Here is a 25,240-nt window from a genome sequence, read left to right as displayed (position 1 = left end):
CTGCCATTTGCATTTGGATTCTTTTACTAAAAATTGCTTGCAGTAGATATGAAAAGCGGGAATGCTTACCCCATGAATCTTCTTTCGCGACCTATTTCCTCGACCAACCACATCACTTAAAGCCAATGTTAACCACAATCTCGTTCCCCCCGAATACTGGTACTACATCGAACATAAAAACGAATCATGTGGCAAATTATCGTCTGAATTACAAGCCCATTTGGCACCTCGTGTTCCATCTCCACTTCGCCCCTCCCCTTTGCCCTCCATTTCCCACCTCCCAGCATCAATGCATGAGACAGCTGAGCTGCTGTTAGCACGCGCCACAGAAACTTGTTCTCCCGAATGGCACCAAACAGCCGATACTAACAGCCTTTGCTGTAAACCATTAGCCTACCACTTCATGACACGCACGCCTTTCACACTTCCTTGCCTCCTGTATCTCCTTCTTCTTTCCCTCCACCACACCGTTTCCACCCACAATAAGAAAAGGGTCGACAATTTGCATAACATACAATCTACAAAAATTCGCATCTGCTCTCTGGTGTCCCCGATGCTGACAAAACACACACACACACACTCGGCACTTTACAAAGAACTGCTTGTACTTCTTCCGAGGTTTCCGCCCCGAAATCTCTTGCCCCTTGCCAAAGGTTTTCCTTGGTTTGGTCACATTTAAACTGATTAAAATGACCCTATGTTCTACCAAACAACAACAAAAAAAACATTGTTTGCACACCCTTAGCGGAAGGTCGATTTGCAGTGAAAGTACCGTGCTGTAAATTCACCCAAACTCGAATACACACACGCTGCCCTGAAAGAAAAGCCGATCAGCCAGAAACAAGCCACTACATCCGGTCGAAAGCCCCCTTTTCCTCGGACACAGGAAGCTTGGACACGAACTTTCACTTCCAGCCGGGCCCAACATTGGGATAGCTTCGGTGGACTTTTGGAACATGTCCACCGAGAAAATTGGATTAGGATGGTAAACTTTGGGACTCACTTTTTTCCCGGATGTGCCAGGAGCAGGCCTGGTGAAGCGTCGAATCGCTCCAGGTTCCGGTTCGTACGCATTTCGAAACGAAAATTAAATATTCAAACCAATGTGGCTAATAAAATCATGCTAACTTTTAATAATTGATAAAATATTCATTACCTCCTTCGCTTTCGTGGCAGGATTGAGCGTGGCGGGGTGATGGTTTTTCCCAAAACCCTAATACCACCCTGGCCTGCTTTTGTGTACATTATAGAAGCAAAACGATCGCTTTACGCCATGTTTAAAGATTGCGTATTTAAACGAGATAACGCTGAACGGAAACTGCAACCCGTGGCGAAGGTGGAAGAAAAAGTGCTCCGGAAAAGCGCGGCACACCCCATCCCGGGTGCGGGGATAATCCACTGGGAACGAAAAATGCTGGCCCGTAAACAGCGAGCGAGTTGTTGCAAAATAAAAACACCCCCGGGAGGCAAACCTTGCGTTAGTTTATCTCTTGTGGCATTAAGGGTGGGAATGGGCAACCAGACCGGAAAGGACCTGAGAGAACGAGAGAGCGAAAGCCGGCCCAATCATTTCATCCAGCATAATTACACAGCATCGTACGGCTCGATTCCATCTGCTCGCTGCCTTTGATGTGAACAGCCACAGAATGGAGCTGTTGATGTAAAGCTCGATATTTATAATTACATTACCAACATCGATTCTGCCTTAAATACCCAGCATTGCTTCAATGGAATGGCGAATAGCAGAGAATAACATGTTGCATGCGATTAAAAGAAAACGGCCCGGCTTAATCGTTTTACGCTCACAAGCAGACTTAAGTTGTGTTTAATTGAAACAGAATTCTGAGAAAAGTTTGTTATTGTGTTTGGTGACCGATCTTGAATCATTAAAGACCCTTATGCTTTTTCTAGGTTAAATATTTCTTCCAGAAGAAGTCAACTTGCTATGCTAAACAACTCCTCATGAACACTTGAACGGTTCATTTGAAGAACCAATTAACAAAACACGACCAAAGTAAGCAAAACTTAGCCTCCTTCCATCGTGATCGTGAATCGTGATAAATGAATACGATTTGAGCTATGATACTTTTGCAGCGGTAAAAGTGCATTGTAAATTTCTTGACATGTACTTCAAACCAAAGAAAATAGTGCTGTATCGCTGGAAAACTTTCACTTTTTGCAACTTAATCTAACTTGTGCAGTTAAGACTTTTCCGCTCCACTCAAAAACCAGTCGCTCCATTTTGGCGAGCAGAAAAGCTCTCGCCCAACAACAACAACACTCGGGCTGTGGCAAAACCCACTTCGTTACGAGTCTCAAACAACTTTTCATCGTCGTCATCGTCGTTCATCGACCAACGGTAAAACAAAACGGTTTTCAAGCACTTTTCGCGTGATGTCCTCCCATCTGGAGTGGAGCACACGGATCTGGCGAAGGAAAAATTGCATTGTCGTCGTAAAAACATGTTCATGCCAACCCTTCTCTTCTCATGCTGCAATCTCACTCTTGCTCTCTCTCTCTCTCCCTCTATGTGTCCAACTCCCTTCTCCGACGAGCGATTTTATGCTTAATCATATTCATGAATTTTACTACTCAAAGTGGAAAATATAATAAAAACAGAATAATGCATCCCGATCTCTCGATCCCACGAGCTAGTCTGCTGGAAGATGGATGTTCTTGAGCCACGTGTGACATGCAAACGATGCCTCAATCGCCTCTACTCTCTAAGCAAAGAGTAAGCGTACCGCGTAGACACGTGCCGTCGGACGTACGGGGGGAGCGAAAAGCTTCAACGAGCGACAGTAAAATGATTCACAACAAAGTGCAAAACTCACAAACAACTTTATATGCAATGTTTTTCCCACTGCTCCTCGTCCCAAATTTCCCATGGCCCAGGTGATAATGTTGTAATCATCATGGGAAAGAGACCCACCGTTGGAAACTATAACGATGGAAAGCGATTACAACGCACATGCAGTTTGATTTTTTCCCATCTGCTTTACGATTCGAGTTTGCATCAACCGATCCATGGTCTGCTTCATGATACTGGATATGTTGAAAATCGTAAAATCGAGGCAAAAAAATACACACTTTCAAAATGTGAAACAAAACCCAGTGTCGAAGTCTGGGCTGGGCCCAGAGTAATTGCAATATCACATTCGGGAATCAATGCAACCGATATCGATAAACTGGACGAAACGATTGGAAGCTTGGTTGGGTGGTAGGGCAAAGCGATACAAAAATATCGCTTCTCGTTTGATTGGCTCAATCAGTTCCAGCACAAATCAGCACTTGGATTTTCGGCAGGAGAGAAAAATGGCTGCACGGAACGAGGCGAGATAGATGGCTCTGTACGGATTTTTTGGGACGAAGGAATTAATTGATGTTTGCAAATAGGGAAATCGTCGATGTAATTAATTTACTGATTCACCGAAACCACGTTCGTGGGGGGGATTTTAATTCATTTTAGATGCATACAAACAGGATGTTGGAATTTGGTGGAAATGGACAAGAATACTTGCAGTTCAATGTATGCTATGTTTTTTATTGCAGCAGTTGGTCTGCATTTATCCCAGCTAGTTCATCCGAATTCATCTACTATTTACTGCACTATTGCCTGCATCTAGGCGTCAATACAAGTATCGTTATTATTGCTGAATATTTAATGACAAATTGTTAATCCCTTTCTGTTTCTCAAAATTAATCACCTATGATTCAATCATCATAGGAAATTGAATATTCCACTTGTACTCATTCCTGTCTCGCCAGAACTTCCCAAGTTACCATCAATACATCCTTACTTGTTCATCCTAATTCAGCATTCCCTTAAACTCTCTCAAAGTGCCTGTACATGCCAAATGCCTTCAACTTCACATCTTTACCGAGAGTTCCAACTAATAACTCCTTGTTCGTTCACTCCAAATGAATCCGAAGAAATTCATCCTCAATTACGGCTTCTCCTCCGATAAGCTTTTCCAATTAGACCCACCATTGAATCGCATGCATCAAACCATCATCACAAATTTTACTATAATTTGTTTAAAATCCCACGAAAGCAGTAATAAATCAACCGATTTCCAATACCGCACGAGCGATAAGAGATCCTCGCAATTGAAAGCTATTAAAAATTTGTCCCATCCAACCGCACGCTTCCAGTTCCACGCCAGACCAATAAAACATGACGATACGGCGAAATCAACTGAATGCACCACCAACCGGATAAGATAAGCATGCTCCTGCTTTCTCTTCATTCGTTCGCAAAATATGAAGAAGCGTATGGTTCATAATGCCGGTTCACTTATCTTGTGCCCGTCCTTCGCCGAGTTATATCCGGTGCTAGCTCCCCACAAAAGAACACACCTGTGGCCAGAACCGAATTGAGCCCCCCAAGTACCGCACCACTTCGAGGGTTCTTATAGTTTTATTGCACATTCCATCTAAAAGAAGCGAGCAAGAGAGAGAGCGAGAGAAAAAAAGAGGCAAGGACAGATCGGAAGAGTCTATTTTAAAAAGTCGAACGGAACCGGTGCGGTGGCTGACACGCCGGCACGAGGTCGGGGCACACCGGAATTCGAACGCCGGAAAATGAATGGGAAATAAATCCCGCCAGTAAAAAGGCACCGTTTGCGATAAGAGCACCGAGATCCGTGCGGCTGTCGTTGCAGGCAATGTGAACGAACCGTTCTACGGGACATTACAACGGTCGGTGCTTGAACGGTGCTTTCCGGAGTTTCGGGGGCTGACCGGTGCGGGAGCGGACGACGGGCAGGTGAAAGTGATTCGAAAAACCGCATCATGGCGTACCATAGCATCACACCAGACCCCCATTACCACCGACCGACCGACCGACCGTACATTCCAACACAGCTGCAACTCGAGTGGCCTTTATCCAAACACTTTTATGTAAATGCTATTTTTGTAAAGTGAATAGCTGCCATAGATCTGTTTGCCGACCCGTCCCGTACTGGCTCTGGACTGTCGACGACGACGACGACGACGACGATGTTTGCCGACTGCCAGCCAACCGGCCGGATCAACTCGATGACCACTTTTCGCAGTCATCATCGGGTGGTTTGAAATCGACCATGTGTACGTGTGTGTGTGTGGTTCGTTGGTGAGGCCCGCTGCAACGACCAACTTTAGATATCCAATATAATTGACATACTCTCACTATGGGCACTTGAGACACGGAAGAAACCAACCTTCTCCAGCACCTTATTTACATTTTCAATCTCACGTACTGGGGAACGGTGTGGCGTGTATGTGTGCAGGTGTCGGTGGCTCATGTTCATGCTACGGTAAGCGAATCGCTCAACACCTGCACACGGGTCCATGACCAACCATAAGCTGAGGCTTTCCGTCCGGTTTCCGGGAGAGATTTGTTCGCGAAAATGGAATATTATTACCGGGGAGTCCTTGAAAATGTTATAGAGAGAAAATTTTAATTCAGTCATCGAATCGAATCTACACCAACATTCACACAATCAGACTGGAATAACTCCAATGTATCGCTTTAATTTACCTCAAGTTCCAACACTTCATCAGCATGCTTTGAGGTCTAGTCTGACCTTCAGCTATTGAGCTAACCACAATCATTTCGATCCAATCTCAGCCTATCTTAACATCAAGCCTGTGGTTTATCCAATCAGGCTCAGCAAAGCGCACCACAAGACGTCCAAGAGATTGAATCTGATATCATGGTGAGCTTGCCTGATGATCTTTTAAACTCAGTAACGGACCAGTTGAACATACTTGTGTTTCGTTAGTGAATCTAAGTTTTAAAGTTCCATAAACAAATAGAAGACCCAAGAAAGGCTTTGTGCAATTCTGTACTCTCAGCCTAGGTCATATTTTTTGTATTAAAGTGTCCAATTCAACAGCACTCAGAATTGATGTTTACAAGAGTTCTTCCCTTAAGAGTTTCCTGACAAAACTGTCGCTAGTATCTTTCAGCACTGACTAACGTTAACAAACACACAACTCAAATAACAATCAAATCGAGATGAAAAATCATACTCGTTCAGTGCTCAAAGCACTCCCGCATCCGCATTTGTTGAGACTTGGGGTATGGCCACAACCAAACCTCAAGTCAAGCATGTCAAACGCTGTTCAGACCGGCTACGATATAATAACCGACGGCTCCAGTCATCAAACTGTGAACCCATCCTGAGCGCCTGCAGTTGAGTGGGCCACTATCAAATGAAGAGCCGTACCGGTGGTCGAGTGGACCAGCTACTTGCTTGCAACAGGGAAAACTATCATCCAGCCTATTCACGGACGAGCTCACGAATCCGTCTCGTTCGGTCTGGTTTGGGCATGTTTCAATGCTGCTTTGTGTCGCCCGGGTGATGTCACCGTGCGATGGGATGCTTTGAAACGTCATCAAAATTATCAGCGCACAGGTCAAGCGTTCGGTTTCGCATAAGCCTTTCGCTCCCAACTTGAATGTGTCCGTCGCAAGCGTTGACATTAAACGGGCACAGATAGCGTTTGGAATGAATATGGAAAAAAGCCGCACACAATCAATGACTTTCCAACCAAACCCGGTAGGATGGGAGTGCGAATGCCCGGCACAACTCCATTCAATAGCCACTCAGCTTCATCATCATCTTCATCAGCCCATGGTGTGCCATGGTCATCCGTCAGCGATCCGTCACTGTAGCCGTCCTTAACCGGTCGTTGAAAATGATGATGGAGCGCCTCCAACGACAGCAACAAAAAAGTCATCTTCATTCATTGCCACTTGCTACAAAATCATAAATCATGCCTCGAGACTCTTTTACGCTCTCTCGAGAGGGCTCACTATCGGTAGCCCAGAGGGCCCCAGTTCACCAGCCCACACAGAAGAGGTGTCAAAAATTACGTCCAAGGCAACTACAATACGCATCCGGAATTCTCGTGCCTGTCGGGTTTCCAACGACCCGAAAGCACTGGAAAGGTTTCCCTGTACCTGTCCCTTCGGTTTGGGATATCACCGATATCATGGAATCACCAATTGAAGGCTTTCGGCCATAGCTTCCATCACCATCATCCACCTTCATAAGATACACCTGGATGACAAGGCTTTCCTTGTTTGCGAATAATTCGTTTTTGGGGATTTTCACAATCCATCGATCGCTTCGGATGGGCTTTAGAGCTTAGTCCGGAGCTTTTGAGAGAGGATGCCCGTACGAGGAGGGTGCCCGAAAGAAAAAAAAACCAAACACAAAAGAGGATTTGTATTCGTATCTTGCCACAAACCCTGACGCTTGTTGGATGTTGCTTTAAACCGAAAACTTACTGTCATCGTTCAAAGCCAGACCCTGTTTGCATCATCACCATATCATTGACAGCAACAGAAGCACCAGCTTCCTGAGCATTATCAACACAACCATCCAATGCTTTCCTCATTTGCACGATGGGACGTTCTAACAGTCCCGGGCAGACCCCACCCGGTGCAGCTCCTTCGTAAAGGATACACCATGTGCTACCTTCAAGAGAATGTTGCTCTGTCACGTGTATCAATCACATCAACCGAAACGGAAGTGCCAATGCCATTTATCGAGCGTGCTGGATCAAAGCGTTCCGTGTTCTATCGCACCACAGGGAAGGAAGGAAGGTTAGCTCTTTTCGCTCGAATCGATTGGAAACTCCCCAGGACAGCCACAGCTCGTCTCGTGCCAGAAAACGAGAAAGCCAAAGTCAAAAACCCAAACACAGGTGAACACGCTGTAGGTCAGGTCTAGGGGAAGAACAAAACAGAAAAGAAAACGCCACTCCAAAGGCAAAGGCTTTTTCGCCTATCGACCGTCCTGATACTGTATGTGTGTGTGTGTTTGTGTGCTCAGAGCTCTTTGCATTGATTTCAAGATACCTAGAGCCTCGTCCTCCTCGGGGACTGTTGGGCTAACTTTTGCTGCTTCCTATACCCGGGCACGTCCGAACGATGCAATTGGAGCGAAACTGGACTCATAATTGAATTGTGTATCTTCACCACCACTTTCCCATTTTCCCAGCTTACCGTCCGGGTGGCCTTCTTCAGTAGAGCGCAATCGATGAAATGAACCCCCTGGCTCCAACCCCCTTACTTTTAGCGTAACGACGCATCTTTTTTCATCTCGAAATCGAACAGTGATCGAGCCTTTTTTCCTTCTTTCTTCAGTGTGCGTTGTGTACTCTTTTCCTAAGGTTATTTTTTCAGATTCGTCTTCATTCTCCTGGGGAGTTGGGATGGGACTAACAATGCAATCGACTGCAGTTTTTGCTGTACACGCAATATCGTGCCGCTTCTGCAGGTCTGCGTCAATGTTGTTGTTTCGATTGGTGATCGGTTTGGTGGACGCTCGGTCAAGACGATTTAAGCAACAGTGATGCAAATGAAATGGTTTGGCCACATGGTTTGGGGTAGCTAATTGACTTTTCTATTTGCTCTGGTCCGACTGGGGAAATCTTTTGAAGGAATGAAATATAGCTGCTAATGAAGATGTTTTCTGTTACGCAAATGGTGAAATCGCTTTGATCTTACTCGTTATAGAAGCTCTTCTGAGATTTATGCTACAACAATGAAGGTGACAACTTCTGTCGTTCAGATTGCTGCTTCATCCGTGTGTTCATTCTCGATTACTTAAATTCATTCATTTTATCCTTGAGTTCATGACGTTGTTCATTACAGGGTTTTCCAGAAAAAAAAAATGCCTCAGCAAGCTTAAATCAATAAAGAATTTAAAGAGCATATCACTCGATGACTTTAACTAAATAGTGAATTAAGTTCAGTAATAGGTAATAAAGCACGCCCTTTAAATGAATCAAAGGTTTAGCTAAGGGCTTAAACTCACGTCAACTTCAATCTAATAGTAATGCTTCTTGCAAATACAAAGCAAATGAATTGGAAGCTTATAGGATGCGTATGACAGTTGGAAATCGCTGGAAAGCTCTTGTCAGCTCTTGAAGACAGCTCATCATTTACTTCAACTCATGCTGTCATCTCGCATAATGCAATCACGACCATGTAACACAAGCAGCTTAGCGCACTCGCCTGGACTGTCTATAAGCGTAACTTGCACGCTCGAAATTGTTTAATTAGCTGGAAAACCGATCGAATGACGGTTGCTCGAGTTCTAACACCTTCCCCATACTCGTGTACATTCAATTCATATAATTGATATTTTCTGTCTCCCTCATTGGCCTCATCTTGCTCCCGGAGCAATCTTCCACCCCGGGGAGGCTTAAGCAGGCTTATCGATACGGTGGTACGGAAAGCACTTGATTGTGTTGCAAGCCATGCAAGCCATTTTGCCTCGATGCTGTTGCTTGTCTTGCTTGCTAGCTCGCTTGCTTTCCGACAGCTTCTACACAAACCCTCAAACATAAGCCACCGAGTGCAAAACGCAAAAGCCCCACAAGAAGTAGAGCACGAGGATTCAATCTCCCCGACGCTGGCTGCATCGTGCAACGGCTCAAAGTGCATATTGAATCAATAATACCGGCACTTCCGGAAGTGCATTGGCTTTGGTTGATGCTTCGGCTGCTGCTGCTGCTTTTGTGCTTTGTGTGCGATCTTTATGCATTCTCCGCCCAACCGCCAACGGACGAAGAAGGCGCAGACAAACAGAACCGGTCAAGTGCCTCCTAGTCCTGCCTGCGTCGGGTAAGAAATGTCACATTAATGCCAAGCAGTGCCCCGGCCGGCAGATGGCGTTCAATTAACAGCTCCCATCAATGAGAAGTCAATTAAGCGCTCAAGCCAGCGGAAAGTGCCGGTGGCACTCGTTTTGCCCGATGTCCACTTTTCCGGCGAATCGGGTAAAGGATTTTTCAATTATTGTCAGCTTAAAAATCAATTAATTTAGTTTATTTTCCAATCAACCGCCACCGCCACTACCACCACCACCGGTTCGCTGTTGCCAATTTTTGTCTCTTTATTGTTATTCTTTCCTCCCTAATGCAATAGTGCACCGGACAGTTGAGGGGGCTATTTTTCGTTCTCCTTCTTCTATTTCCCAATCTACCGATTTCTAACTAACGCCACGCTTTTCTGCCTTCTTTTTGCAGTGTCTGATTCTAACGTTGGCCAAGGCAACACACAAAGATAACCGAGGTGCCTCCAATGAAACCCTAAGCACTTGGTCACCGTCGGGCGTAGATCTGGAGGATGAAGACGACGAAGAAGTACAGGTAAGTACGATTTTCGTGGAAAAGTGAACCAAAAAAAAAGAAATCTGCAGCGGAAATACAGTCAGGTACGAGATTTCCGGGGATGTCTCCAATTTACCACTAGTTGAGATGCAATTAGACCTTCCTTCGATAGCATAAGCTGGCTTTAGTCGATTTCGGGTTTTTTCGATTATCTTGACACAAGCAGTAGGGCAGCATGTTTCCGATTTAGCGGCTAAGATAAAACAGCAAATTAAACTCTTGCTTTAATTGTGTAGGAACACTTAACTGTATTGTCAATAACACAGCCAATTTAAGCTGTACGAGATGTGTTCAACTCACGAGGGACTTTTTTTGAATTAATCAGATTTATATAACTAAAAAATTGCATACTTTCAGGCGTTTCACGAATTTCAAATTCGATGCAAAACCCTTTACATGCAACATTTATCTATTCAACTTTTAAGATAACACAAAATTGATTTATAAAATCGTTTCTTCATAAGAAACACAGCTACCGAATAAAAAAGCATGAATTGCATACTTTCAGGCGTTTAACGATGCTTTATATTTATTGATCGAAATTTTTGATATTGATTGAATTAAATGAAATGTATATAATATGAATAAATGAAGTATTTCAGCGTTCCTAAGCATCTTCAGAACTTATCGAACATTTAAATTTGCTTTTGAGGATCCTATAAATCAATTGGGTGGTCCGGTGGCCGAGGCGATAACGGCGCCGGTCTTCACACGGCAGGACCGGGTTATGGGTTCAAATCCCATCCAAACCGCCTCCTCGTACGTAGGGTTGACTACTTTGCTACGGGTAAAATCAAGTCACAGAAAGCCAGAAATGGCAGGCCGAGACCTCTCAAGGTTGTAGTGCCAGGGAAGAAGAAGAAGAAGAATAAATCAATTAAAAAATTCCTAACATTTAAGGACAACGATCTGTTTCCCAACGATGTGAATGGAATCATTCAATCACAACCTTAAACCTCAGGCTCTTCTTTATTTATTAAACTGTTCCATTTCCCTTATCGTAAGTATTTACGCTCGATTTACTACATCTCTACCCTTGATTTCGTTGTTCCCTCCGCTCTCTTCACAGAAACGTGCCAAGGCTCAAGGTTGGTCATCGTGGACGGAATGGTCAACCTGTTCGCGTTCGTGTGACGGTGGCGTTGCGTACCAGCTACGCCGATGTCACGCGCCCCACGGCTGTAAAGGAGATGCGGTGCGGTACAAAATCTGCAACATGCAGGTAAGAAGGCTCGCTCTGGCGGACTTTCTATCTCTCTCTCTCTCTCTCCCTCTCTTCGATCGTACCATCCGAAGCGTGCATAATTGTAATTGAGCATAAATCCTCATTTTCATTCTTCTGTTTCTTTTCGCTTTACTCCTCCGCCATTTCGACCCCACTAGCCCTGCCCGGAGCAGCAGGATTTCCGCGCCCACCAGTGTTCGGCGTACGACGACGTGCCGTACGACGGTGCCCTGCTAAAGTGGACCCCACACTACGACTACTCCGAACCGTGTGCCCTCACCTGCCGGTAAGTACTCGATTTTCAATTCCCTCCGGGACGGCGCTAGGGCGTTCGGGTCGTTCGCTTTTCCTGGAAAAAGTATCGCGCCGCATCGAGGAATCTGGGACGGACACAAAAATAAGGCCAAAAGAGAGGCAAAAGCTACACGAACGAACAGCACATCGCAAGATCATAATTTTCCGACGAATTGTAACGTCTCAGTTACGGTGCGCGTGTTTACTCGCGCGAGATGGGAAAAGCCGCGCGTCACAAAAAGCAAAACCACTGGAACTAGACTAGGAACGCAAAAAATAATAGCATGATCAGATTCCGCGAAAAATGATGATGAAATTCAACAGTCTGCTCGTAACTTGTAATACCGGCATCAACAAAGGGCGCTTCCAGTTTACGCGTTTTTATGGTTGTGCCGCACCGAGGTTTTTTTATGATCGCTCAAAGTGCCGGCTTAAAATAAGGACGAGCGAAATAATTCACTTGAAATTTAAGCTTCATTCAATGCTACGCCGCATATGCAGTTCAGTGGAAATTCTTTAAATCTCGACTTTATAGCAACTTTTATGGCAAAGTTCTTTCAAATATCTCAACGTGTATCTCTCGCATCCTAATTCCTTCCCAGCCATTCACACAGCATTAACAAATTGTCTGAAAGATTAAGCTCGAACCATTTGATCCCCCGGATGCCGGAGTCACCGATCGGAAACAAAATCTAGTGCGCGCGCGTTTGGCTTAATTCAATCAAACTCAATATTGCTAATTAACTTTTATCATCCTTTTCGAGCTCGAGATATCCCCCCGTCGTGCAGTCATCTGGCAGGAATCAATTATTCTACACCGTTCGCTCTCGTCCCCCCGCTTTTGTACCTTTCGATTGCTGAAGGTTCTTCGCTTGGAGCTAAAAATAACGCTCAGAGAAAATCTATCCCCGGGAACATTACTGAATGCTGGAACGATCCGCGTACCAGGCCTTTGCACAATCCTATCGATAACCGGCCGATAAAAGAGCATCGATCCTTCCGGGAAAATCAGCGTAAAACATTCAATTTCTTGAAGCCCTCGTCCCGCGTGCTCTCCATGCCTCCCAGCGCCATTCATCATGAGCGAGGTTCTCATTTTGTGAAAAACTTCTGCCACCAAGCATTTCGAAGCGACCTTCGTTCTATGATTTAAGCCTTGGTTTAGTGAAGCTGAACGAACATTCGAACACGCGAAAAAGGGCCCATACGCTCTACCTGCGCTATATTCGCCTTGTTGCCTTTGAGCCTGAAAATGGTTGAAACTTTTTCAACTTACTGGCAAGAAATCCGGGGCTCCCGATCAAAGACACTTGAACCGAACCGAATGCTTGAGCGACCTAGCCACCTTCTTATCTTGGTACCCTTCCGAAAAACATCCCACAGTCCGATCCAGTGATATATCGCCGCCGGCTGCACAAATCTTTGTGCAGCTTCTTTGAACCGGTACCCCTGCCAGTTGCATGAGAAACTGTTGGTGAGACCCGACGACGGTGGGCCTCGTAGGAGCGTCGATTAAGTCGATGGATCATAGCAGCGGCACGTTGGAATGTGGCAAAAGTTCGGCAATTTTCTTCCACCGACTTGAAGCACCGGAGCCGGGTTTATGAGCAGCATGTGAATGCACTATTCGCAGAGAATGGCAAACATTTCGGGTCTTTTCCAGACGGTGCGGCTGTTTTGTGTGGCTCCAATAGTTTCCTTACCTCTAATGTGAAGCATAAGGTTTCGGCGGAAAATTAGTTTCGAGAACCTTTTGAACAGGTTGAGATGTGGAAAAAGCGCTCAAACGATACTCCATTGCATAGTTTCAGGCGAAGAATGTGTTTCAAAATTACTAAAACGATGTTTTATTTTAACTAAACTATATAAAATATACATACAGTAATAATAATTAGCAACAATCAGTTACAACAAAGTTTGCATACATTTAGGGGCAAGTTTGTAATGCTTCAAAATCCTTCCCGCAAACTCAAAAATAATTACACTGTCAGGACAGAGTAAAGCAAACTTCCCAGAGTGCAAATTCTCCCTCGCAACTGAATAGAATTACATCTTCAAACTTGCCACACAATAAAAACTCTTGACGCTCTGTGTAAATACCACAGCCATCCAACCAAGCGAATTGCGAATGTGCCCCTAAAACTATGCAAATGAACTTAATCCCATCCCTCCACCGTCTAAAACTAACCCAAATTCAATGAAACTTTGTTTATTTCAATGAACTACAAGAACCATCAGATCAGTGTGTTGATCTTGGGCACCAAACTTTCGGTCAATCTTTCGCCCATCGTCGTCTTAAACCACCGCTCGAAGATGACGCTCCCTCTTGCCCACTGCTGCATCATTAAAGTGCAGTTCGGTTGGTGACGACGAACTAATGAATTTACTTTCAGCAAATGCAAGTTTTATGCGCTTGCTCTTGGCTTAATCTCGTACCCACTATCTTCCCAAGCCGAGGCACGTGATCGTGATAAAGCTCGTTCGCCTTGTTTCGGCAAAGTTTATCGGGCGTGTACCGTGTCCGTCCGTTCTCCGCGCAGACTGCCCACCTGCACACCTGGATGGCTTGGCTGGTGACCATCATAAATCCACCCGCAGGCGGCAAACGACAGACAGACAGAAATCCGACTAATGCAGCTGAGAAAAGCGAAGAACATTCCAACCGAACAAGCTACCCCAGGCTTTCGGAACTGTTCCCGCTTCCCCGCGTGTAGCTCGGTTTTAACAACTTTTTCCTAACGCTTTACTTCAATCGTTACAGGGGCCGACCACAGCACCTGCTGGAGGATATGCCCGATTCGGCCGGGGCCAGCGAATCCTTTCCCATCAGTGACGACGAACCGAGCGTCATCGTGCAGCTCTCGAACCGAGTACAGGACGGTACCAGATGTCGCCCGGGCAGTCTCGACATGTGCATCCAGGGAAAGTGTCAGGTAAATGCAAAGATCTTTTATCCGTTCGCTCTTCGTCGTTTTTGCCCAGCATCGTCTCCCGACCTGCCTCATCGAATCCTCTTGGCTGAACCAGATTTGCAACCAGGCAGTGCAAGAAAAACTACCCTGGACTGTTCACTGACTTCTACTGCTCTTGCACCTCAAGCGGAGAAGAAGATCTGACAAAGCTGAGCGACAGATTTACAACAGTTCCTTCAGTTCTTTCAGCTTAAAAAGTTGTTCCATTCCATCGCCGTCCATGGAGCGCTGTACGCTCGCACCAGGCTTTGTGTGGCGTAAACTTCCATCCAACTTCCATCCACTTTCTCGACCAGAGTGGAACTGAAAGCCCGGAAAGCGCCAACCAACTTCCACACAACGACCACCTCTTCAAACGATCATTGACGCTACGGTCAATAATTTCCACGGCCCGTTGCTCTCACGGTATTGTGTTGCATACATTGTGTGCCACCAACTTTCGGGGCCTCACCTTTTTTTCTCGGCCCGCAACATCCACCCCACTATTGTGCTGTCAAGCGGCTAGCGGAGGAAGTCTACTGGTGTAAAGTTTTTCGATTAATGCACGAAAATGTTGCTCGTGCTCATGTTACACGGCAAGTCCTGGTGCGTCCTAGCACGCCCAGCAGAACGTCGATTGTTGTGGCCTAACGCCCAAGATGTCACCACGCTCAAGACTTTCGTCGTGTAATTGCTGGTCCTATCCGATGGAAACTCTCCGAGTGTGTGTGTGTTGATTTACATGATCGTGTAGACTGAGATGATAATGATGATGATGATGATGATGATGACACTTGGTTTCGGTTCACCTTTGGCCCTTTTGGCAGCAGAAAGCTTCCGGCAAAGAGCACAGCCGGAACATTTCTCAAAACATATTGTGTCACTCTTCTTCGGACCACATGAAAGCAAAGCATCGGAAAGATGGCCGACTGGCAGTAAAATTCGTCCTCAATGTTTGCGACGACGACGACGCAGACTACAAGGACGATGTGACGATGAGGCGTGCGAACCGTATAAAAAGGGCAAAAGCTCATTCGACACCATTCGAGTGGTATGGTTTCTCCCTCCTTCCATTCAATATCGACTGTGGCAAAAGGGCCTTTTATAGCATTCGATACGATTTCAGTGTTGCAGTGTGATGGAGTTTTTCCTTGGCTAACCACAAAATGAAACACCAAGGTGACGACGACCACCACGACGACGACGACGACGATATGTGCAAAATCGCAATCGTGTTTAGGTTAGGTGTCGTCTGTCCTAACCAAAAAGTGCTCCATGCTCCATGCATGGACAGGACGCTCTAGGTGCAGTGCCGTCAGACATATTGTACTTATCAGCAACACCAGCTGTGCTGTCTTCTGCTGCTTGCAATCCTTACCGTGCTGGTACATGTAAGTGATAGAACCTATTGTAGGTTACACCACTCTATTCTTCTCTGCCCATTCTCTCTGCTCAGTCACACCACACCAGAACCAGGGGTTGTCGGGACTGGTGACTTCTGACCGAGCGAATTCTGAAAAGTGTAAAAGCCAAACCCATGCAATCGTCGGTTCATGACCCAATTACACCAAATTGGAATGGACAGAATTCTAAATGGCTCACTGCGTCAGCCGAGTGTTTGTGTGAGTGTGGTGAGGTGTGAAGCTTTCATTTACACCACTCGAAATTGTGAGGACACACGCTAATTGACGCCATGGACGAAGGTAGAAGAGTTAAAAATATGCGACTAATTAATTGATTCGGAAAATTACTCGGAGGCTTTCTGGTCTCTACTAGTTTGCTTTTAATGTAAATATTTAAAATTATTTTAAATAAACTATAACTCCCATTGAAAGTTGGACAATCGACAAATGAATTCGAAGCGCCGTAGGCCAATGCCGTATTAATCATGGTAACAATCGGCGAGTCATGCCATAGAAGTCATGCCAACATTTTCCGGCTTGTGCTATGCAGGGTTCTCACATTCCGGACGGGATTTGAACCCAAAAACCTCAACCGGTCTCGGCCTGAAATTTCTGCTTTAACTTGATTTTCACCATCGCTGGGTGGTTCGGAAGCGAAAGTCGTTCACCACTCTCTACATAAAATATTTCCTTTTGTTTGTAGAACCGAATCCACAGCCATAAACGCACTGGGAAAATTTGGTTGCGTGTAGTTGCTTTTTAATAAAACCCACAATGAGATATGCAGCAATAGCGTTATCTCCTCACGCCGAACCCGAGTTTCTTTCACTTCCTTTCCCTTGTATATGCTGGTCATAAAATTGACTACTTGCATATAGAACTGGAAATAAGGAAAAGAACAAAATGACGGAGCTGTTGGAAAAACTCCACTCTGCATTTCGTTCGCTTCTGTTGACGGCTGTATCCGCCGCAGTTTCGGTTGAATGTGTGATGCAAATAAGCGGGAGGCCCATAAAATATGGACGCAACTTTACGGCACTGAATATGTTACGAGCCTTTTTGCCCTTCTCGCATGCATAGATTCACTCGTTTTTCTGTTCCATCTCCCGCCTGGCATGTTACAAAACACATCAACTTGGATCTAGAATTTCCTAGAATGGTGGCCCTGCTTTTTTGTGTGTGCGGTTTGTCCCTTAACCTTGCTTAACTGGCTTGCAAATCGTCGACGAGGGAACGAAGGCGAAAAAACAGCGGCATAATACATTGTAGCCCACCATACACTAAACACTACACTTTGCTCCACTATTTTATTCGATCCTAAAGGTCGAGACCGAGCCTACCGAGCTTCTCGTCCCCTCAATTTGCTCATTGGCGCAATCTGACGGGTGTTTGTGTTGGGCTGTCAAGCACGCTAGAGTAAGCATTCGTTTGTGTGGGTTTGTCTCAGGAAACAAGATTTTCCCAGTCTGGTATTATTTTACAGCTCCCCAAAGCCCGAAATAGTTCAAAAGGTCGGAAAATGCTCACCACCTAACCAACGAGGCTAGCAAGGGCCGCTCACCAGGGTGATAATAATTTTGCTAAAGCGCAGATAAACCCATACGTTGATGAGATCAACGCTCTGGGAGGGGTTGTGCGGATGAGCCTTTGCCACAACGCTTTTGTGCAGAAGAAATAGATGAAACGCTTCGTAATAGCTACTTTCCTTTGGTCCTGTCTGCTCAAGAACTCATCCCAACTTCCCGTATCGACCCGGTAGAATCTTTGCTATCTTTTACATCGTAAGATAAGTGAACGGGTTCTAATAGAATAGCTGGTACCTTGCAAACTCTCCTGCTCGTTGTACCGAGCTGCGAAACAAAAGCCCGTTTCCGAATGCTGAAGCCAAAATTGGATGATAATTGGGGTGAAATTAAATTTGGCAATAATTTATTACACTCCGGATTGTGGGAATAGTTCCCGAGCTGAGATGCGGAGTTTGAGAGGGAAACCCTTCTCGAAATGATTGAAGTTGGCGGAAGGTTTCTCCTTCGAGGCGAACGAAGCGTTAAGGTGTGTTTCTAAGATTTCACGAGCTTGTTCTGCTCTATCAATATTATCATCAATTTCGCCCAAATTGAGCAATGTTTTTTGTCGCTCCATAGTTCCGGGCGAACACGCAAAAGGCCACTCTCATGTCTCTCATTTGAATATAGATTTGATTACTCACACACAAACACGCACACTTTCTGTAGAAGGAAAATGATGCCACACGAAACCCGTACCAAGCTCTACGTCTCTTCTCTTAACCTAGAAAAAAGAGCCACAGCTAGAGAGATGCTGGCACTAGAGATTGCTGGGAGGAGATTGAATCATTAAACGATTAGACCACATGCCCACGAGGTGCAGAGGCAAAAAAGAAGGTCAAACGCATAAAGACCAATACCGTACGGACATTGTCCCGAGCAACGGGACCGGAAGATGACACCCGTGCCGATGCTACTGCTGATGCTGCTGCTCTCTGCTGACCTAAGCCTGTCGAGCCGTCGGGCACCAAAACAGATTGTCCATTATCAGTTTCAGGATCAAGTGGTACGGCCCTTCAAGTAGCCTTTAGTCTTGCCGAGAAGGAACCGGGACGGCCCTCGAACAAGCTGAAGCGAGACGGAACTAAAACAAATCCATTCGAAGCCGAGCAAAATGGCCGGGGAAAAGCGAGGCCCGGAGGATGCGTGGTTTAATGGGAGGAAAACCCCCCCTGTCGCCCTACGGTCTATGATTACATGATTGTTATTGGACTGCCTGATCGAATATGCGTCCAAAACAAATGGCAACCCTCCAATGATTGATCGATTCTTGGGCCTCGGTTTGGTTTGCTGTACACCGAACGATGAATACAGCACCGAGCCTGCCTGACGTTGGGCAGCACACTTTTTGCCGTCTGCGGTGTGTATCCAGCTGCTGGTGGAGTATTTATCGAGAAACCACACACACACAGGGTCTGCCTGTCGTTGTTTTCCCCCCCTTAACGGCGTGTCTTTATGTAACATTATACAGCTAATAAAACGTCTCGATGAATTATTAATACAAAAACTATTATTTAAAAACGGGGGAAACGCACGCATCCAACCCGAATGGGGGGAATTTTCGCTTTCCGTACCCACCCAAAACCCGGCCGAAATGAGTTGGCACTTTTGTTTTCTCGTCCATCGCGAGATCTCGAACCTTCCGGTAATTTGTATTCGTTTTTTAATGACGCACAAATTAGTGGAATTGTGTACCGTACGCTGGTGGCCCGCGGAATCGACAATGTTGCTTACGGTGCTATAAAACTGTGTGCGCTGACTCTTTCGCTCTTCTTATCGGAAAGAACGAAGAAACGGGCGTGTGGAGGGTGATCAGACGGGGGAAAAAGAAAATTAGAAAACAAATGTAGCATAAATACATCCCGAATGAGTTATGATAATATGGCTTTCGAGTCCGCGTGTGTGTGTTAGTGGTTATTTCAATACTGTGTTGGATTGGGCTGATGGAGATTAAGCACCGAAATTGAAACAAAAATCCGTTAGTTAGGGGCTCTTTATTTATAAACTCTATTGGCAATTTTTGAACTGACAACTGAAAAGAGCCCCAAAATAAAATAAAAAAAGAACTGATGCTTCAACTGAGAGATGATCAAGGTTCTTTATATACCTAAAATCTGGCAGTCTGGAAGAAGAGTCTGAAGAATACTCTCAACCAAAGGCTTATCCCCAAATCAGAACACCTAATCCCGTCGTACGCTTTTCTCCGCAGTAATTACACTACCCCGAAGGAGCATTTTACATCTCCACATCCTCCAGACCAAACCCAACCCAACGGACCACGGACCACCAACAGAGGATGTGGTTGATTTTGGTACATCGAACGCCCTTCAAAACCGGATGAGAGTGGCCTAAAAAATCAACAAACTTTTAACTAGATCCGAGTGAATTCTCAGTTTTTTGCTGTTTTTGTGTGAGGCAGCTTTTGGTTCGTGTGTTGGACCACCATGCCGATGTTTGCATCCGTGTGTTTATCAACGGAAAATTGGAAAACTTGGCTGGTAAATATTTGATGTGCAAAATTTTCCACACTTCATTTGATTTCATTCTTTTTGAGGGTGAGAGTGAGAAAAAGAGAGAAAATAACGTGAGAAAAATGGATGGCAACTTAATCCTTTCCACAGATTATCTTGTTTCACAAAAAGAAAAAAAAAGAGAAGTGAATATAAAATAAGAAATGAGCTCAAGCAAGCTGTACTTCATTCTATAGGCTTTGTGTTTGTGCCTTAAAAAAATGAACTCAAAAAAGAAATAAAAAATAGCACATTATTTTAAATTTTTCATATTATAGCAAGAAAAACAATCTCTCGATAAATTTTCCCAAACAAAACCAAAACTGCTTAAACCACCAAGATAAGCTTGTCGGACTGCATGATCGAGACACATTACTCAAAAACCGTCCACATAAATCGACACTACCGTATCGCGTGTGACATTGAACTTTGCCGCCCTCACATTTAATCGTTCCAATCACACTTAATAAAACACATTCGGCCAACCGACTTGGCGCCTGGGGAAAAATTAACCGAAAGCCTTCCAACTTCCCACTCAACTCCGGCAAGCCGGGACGGGAAAAGATTCTTTGGGACAAATCACGGTCACGATGTCGTCGTCGTCGCCCGCATTCACCCCCACATTTTCCTCGGTGACGAGAAACTTTCCACTCCTTCCAGAGCTCAGAAATCGCGCGTCATTATTTGCCAAATAAAACAACTCCACCCAAAGACTTCCACGGTCGTTTTGGCTTGATCACACTCCCCGGCTGTCGAGAGTTGGCTGTGGGGATGCCCTTTAACAGCCAACGACGGTGCGGCGGGAACATGTGGGATCCACTTGATTCGTCAACCGGGCGAGTTTTTCTTTTGCCAGGGAAGACTCGCCCGTCAACCGAATGGCACGCACAAGCGATTCCACCCGAAAATGCTCGATTACGAACGCTGGATGCTGGAGCGCGCGTTTTTTGGAGTAATTTACTGGAAAACTTTTCCCTACTCCTCCCCGTTCCTTCCAACTTCCTTCTCACGCGCCCCACAGCGAAAGCTTGCGTGGAAAACAAACACGGAACGTGCCACACCAAGTCGCCAACGGGCACGAGAGTGAAATCGAGCGCACGAAAGAGCTTTTTCACTGTGTTTCGTTGGTGTTTTTTGCACCTGTTTATTCGTCTTGCGTAAGGAAAACTTGCCAGGAAAAGTTTATGTTACAGGATACGGATACGGCCCCCGAAACACTCGCGAGGGATGAGTGTAACACCTTGAAAAGTGCAATTTATTTATTTCGTTTCGCGCTTCTGTTTTTCTTCACACTCTCACGCTTGCGTCTGTCTGTGGATGCGTTCTCATCAACCGTTCGCATGGTGGGGAGCTACCTTTATTTAGTCTTTCCTGAAGACCTCTCGAACAAACATTTGCTCAATGTTCTTCCAATCGTGCACATTTGGGCTGTTTTTTTTTCGCACGGGGCTGGGTGGGAAAAGTTTTCCCATTCTCCCACCGTGGCTCCTTGTTTTCCTGCATTTTTCGCTCATCATCAGCTCTCTGTGTCCCCCGTGGTTGCCAGTGTTTCCCAGCTTTTCCCCTCCCCGGCGAGCGTTCGTATTTATGCAATGAATATTTAAACACCGCACCGGAAACCACGGTCAATCAAGTGCTGTTGGCAATTGGCGCAGAGCGAGCGGCGGTTGTACGGAATTGAATTAAAGCATTGATTTCGATTATTCCACCGCACCGCTCCATTTCCTTCGCCATGACAACCGCTTTGCCATTCTCACTTGATTGAGTGTATCGTTTGTGTTTTGCTTTGCTTCCCAAACGCAAAATGTGTTGTTTTCCATTCTCTATTTTCGGATCCACGCGTTGGATGGAAATGATTGGAAAGTGTTTTTTTCCAGTAATGAACGAAAATAGTATCAATTTAACAGCCAATTCTGATAACTAGATGGTGTGGGTTGAGCTTCAAATGATCCAAAATTTAAATAATATGGCTTTTTTACGCATTGTGCAAAAAATTATTTAAAATATATTAAAGTCCTAGAAAAATGCACAACGGATAATTTGAAGCGAAAATAGACAGCACTGACACCATGCATACATTTTGAATGCGAGGTTGAATACTACACATATTAGCGATGATGAAAAACTGCCAGCACTGGCAGCATGTGACCTTGACAGTAGTGACAGGATGACAGAATGCACTGCATTTACTAAGAACGCGTTTATAGTGCAAGGTTGAATCCTGAAACCTTCAAAAACGCTCGTTTTTTTTTCAATGAATAAAATATTGTTTTGTTTGCACTGAATTTGATCTGTGCTTGATCTTCTTGATTCCAAGATGAGAGATCAATCATACTATGGATCTGCTATGAATTTCCATACGAATAAAGAAACCTTGAGCCGTACCTGCTAAAAATAGTCTTCCTCGTAAAGAAATCTACATTGCTCCAAGAGCCACCAGCAATATGGAACTATTTATCAGCTACTTCTACTCAACAACTTCCATTTTGAGCTCGTGCACATCAAACACCTTTACAAAATATCATCTCTCTTCTCCCGGTCTCTGCCACCTATTCCAGGTGCCTTACAAGCCAAGACAAAGTATGCGAAAAGCAAAAAAGCTCAAATATTCATCATTTTGATATGCATTGATTGATGCTCCCTGCGCTGGGTACATGCAAATTTACTTCCTCGAGACCATACATTAGGCAAACACCGCCATCATAACCAACCACCAGCCCTGACGGCAAAAGTCGATTTCTGTGTCGCTCGCAATGGAAGTCCGCCTGTTCCGCTTCGGAATCTTCCACCCTCCCTGCCTTACGTCCCTCAAGGAAGGAATCAAACCGCAACACTAATGCAACCCCATTACATCATGCGACTGATGAAGTAGAATATGCAGCGCAAAAGTCACTCCACTGTCACTCAAAAGTTCATCTTCGTTGCAGTCGGCGTGTCGGTGTGTTCCCTTCGCGCTCGACCACAAATACCTGCCAACGGACGGAACGGCAACGGAACACACCGAACAAGCAAATCCAATGTCACCTACGGCGTAAGCCGGCTCGAGCCAATTTAGAGCACCGGCACTAGCGTGCGACCTAATGCTACTAGAACTACTACACTGTGCCCTTCGCACGCCGGAAGCTGATGGCACACGCTACGGCACTAAGTGTTTCCTTCAATAATCATCAACTTCCACTTCTGGGAGGCTTATGTCGTGGGAGAACGTGGGAAGGACCCGGGCGTACCTGATTTATCCTGGGTGACATGAATTTTTCATCGACTCTTTTGCTTCGCCATTGCCATTGACGTCCGGGATGGGACCGGTGGAAAGCTGATGGCATCTTTTACCTTCACGTACCGTCGAAGAGTCTTGCAAGCGACTTTCCTTACCTTTTTTGTTTGTTTCAAACTTCATCTTCTCTTGTCGTATAATTTCCTCGTTCGATGGAAGCGAGCAGCGATTGTCTACGGATTTTTCGGAGGCTCTCTATTTCACCACGCTATTTCTTCACTTCTTCATTTACAGCGCGTCGGCTGCGACCTGAAGATTGGCTCTACGAAGAAGATCGACGTGTGCGGTGTCTGTGGCGGAGATGGGACGTCCTGTACGCAGCCACTCTACCAGTGGGAGATAGCACCGATGTCACTGTGCTCCGTAACCTGCGGCGGTGGTAAGTATCCTGTAGCTGGTACTTTGATGCGACTGGTAACCGATGTGACCGGAATGATCTCCGGTTGAATCTTGGTTTGCTTTGGGAAAGTTTTATAACAAAACAAGGGAAATGTGATACGATCCCTAGGCTTCTATTTCGCCTGACAGTCGGATGGTCCAATTGGACTGTCACTTGGAATGAATGTCTTCATTAGGTGGAAATTTGCTATACAGTGAAGGAATATGACCGGCTGACAATATTTTTGTGAAAAAAATTTCCCACCTCTCTGTTTGAAATACTTATAATAGTATCATAATTTCTAAATATTATCAAATTGATTTTCATTGAAAATAACACACTGTGCTGTACTGATACGAGCTGTAAGCTCATTTCTCTTTAACATCTCTCAAAACATTGCATCCGCACGACAGCATCCGTCAAAAGCTGTCTTAGCATCATCTCTTCCAACCTCCTAGATTCCTTCTGTTCGCTCAACCTGTCAGCCTATTCCGAACAGCGTATAAACCCACACACCAATTGGAAACACTGCCTATCGAGATACACACACGCGTTCGTCAAGCCGACAATCGAGTACGATCTGACAGACGGCGGTACGCATTTTTCGCCGCTTTTCTTCCGCACCGAGATTACGTTGTCAAGTAAAATAATGATCCGATTCTGATTGATGGCGAACCGTCGTATTTTTTTTTTCCTATGTGTGTGTTTGTTCATGTTTATTCCCGGAACGCATCTAAGGAGATCGAATTCTCCCGCATCAATCCATCGATATGGTTCCGAGAGCCCTTTTAAAGCAACACGCTGCCGGTGGCTGGAGGGCAAAAAATGGCTTTGATCCAGCCTTCTACCTACAGAGAAATAATACAAAAAAAAAAACATAGACAACAGACATACTTCCAGAAGAAACAAATCTTTCTCGAAGTCCGTAGTAAAAAACAAGTAAAAGGCTTAAGGTATTAGACTAAAAATAACACCAATACCGGGGCGACTGTTTACGAAAGATATTCAATCGCTTCGCAATCGGTTGCCGAGGATCAAAGACACAAAAACGGAAATTAAAACCAAAATATCATCCCTTTCATCCCCAACCGGGCGGTCCTGCACTGTGTGGGTTTATTGTGGTTGTTACGTACCTTTCCCTTTGAAAGCATAGTGACAGTGATGAAGAAATAATGACAACAGATTTCTTAGGAAGCGAATGGCAAAGCATCCCACCTGGAAGTATTGGAGAGCTGATCTCTGTGGGGGGGGGGGAGCATTGGAATCTTCAAATAATCTAATTACGGTTGTGTAGATATCGGCGGTGCTTCTAAACCCTTTCTGACGTTATTTATAGGTTATAAGATGGCCATGCCAACGTGTCGAAATCGAGTGACCGGCGTGGACGTGGAAGAGTCCCTGTGCAACGCGTCCTCCCGACCAGAACCCACCGTGGTGCAGTGCAATACTCATCTATGTCCTCCAAA

General features: G+C 45.2%; 1 protein-coding gene across 9 annotated transcripts in view; it reads left to right on the top strand.

Moving 5' to 3' along the window:
• Positions 1-25,240, top strand: part of LOC118513917 (protein madd-4) — a 123,698-nt gene that overhangs the window by 80,516 nt on the left and 17,942 nt on the right. For all 9 annotated transcript variants that reach the window (XM_036060277.1, XM_036060276.1, XM_036060275.1 and 6 more), the window contains 6 exons: positions 10,030-10,152; positions 11,243-11,395; positions 11,557-11,684; positions 14,454-14,625; positions 23,630-23,774; positions 25,111-25,240. In XM_036060277.1, coding sequence (XP_035916170.1) covers positions 10,030-10,152; positions 11,243-11,395; positions 11,557-11,684; positions 14,454-14,625; positions 23,630-23,774; positions 25,111-25,240 — 851 coding nt within the window. The remainder of the gene's footprint in view (positions 1-10,029; positions 10,153-11,242; positions 11,396-11,556; positions 11,685-14,453; positions 14,626-23,629; positions 23,775-25,110) is intronic.

Source organism: Anopheles stephensi, chromosome 3 (assembly GCF_013141755.1).
Source record: "Anopheles stephensi strain Indian chromosome 3, UCI_ANSTEP_V1.0, whole genome shotgun sequence".
NCBI classification, from domain to species: Eukaryota; Metazoa; Arthropoda; class Insecta; order Diptera; family Culicidae; genus Anopheles; species Anopheles stephensi.
Note: the sequence above shows the minus strand (reverse complement) of the source record. Positions and strands in the feature narration are given on the sequence as shown.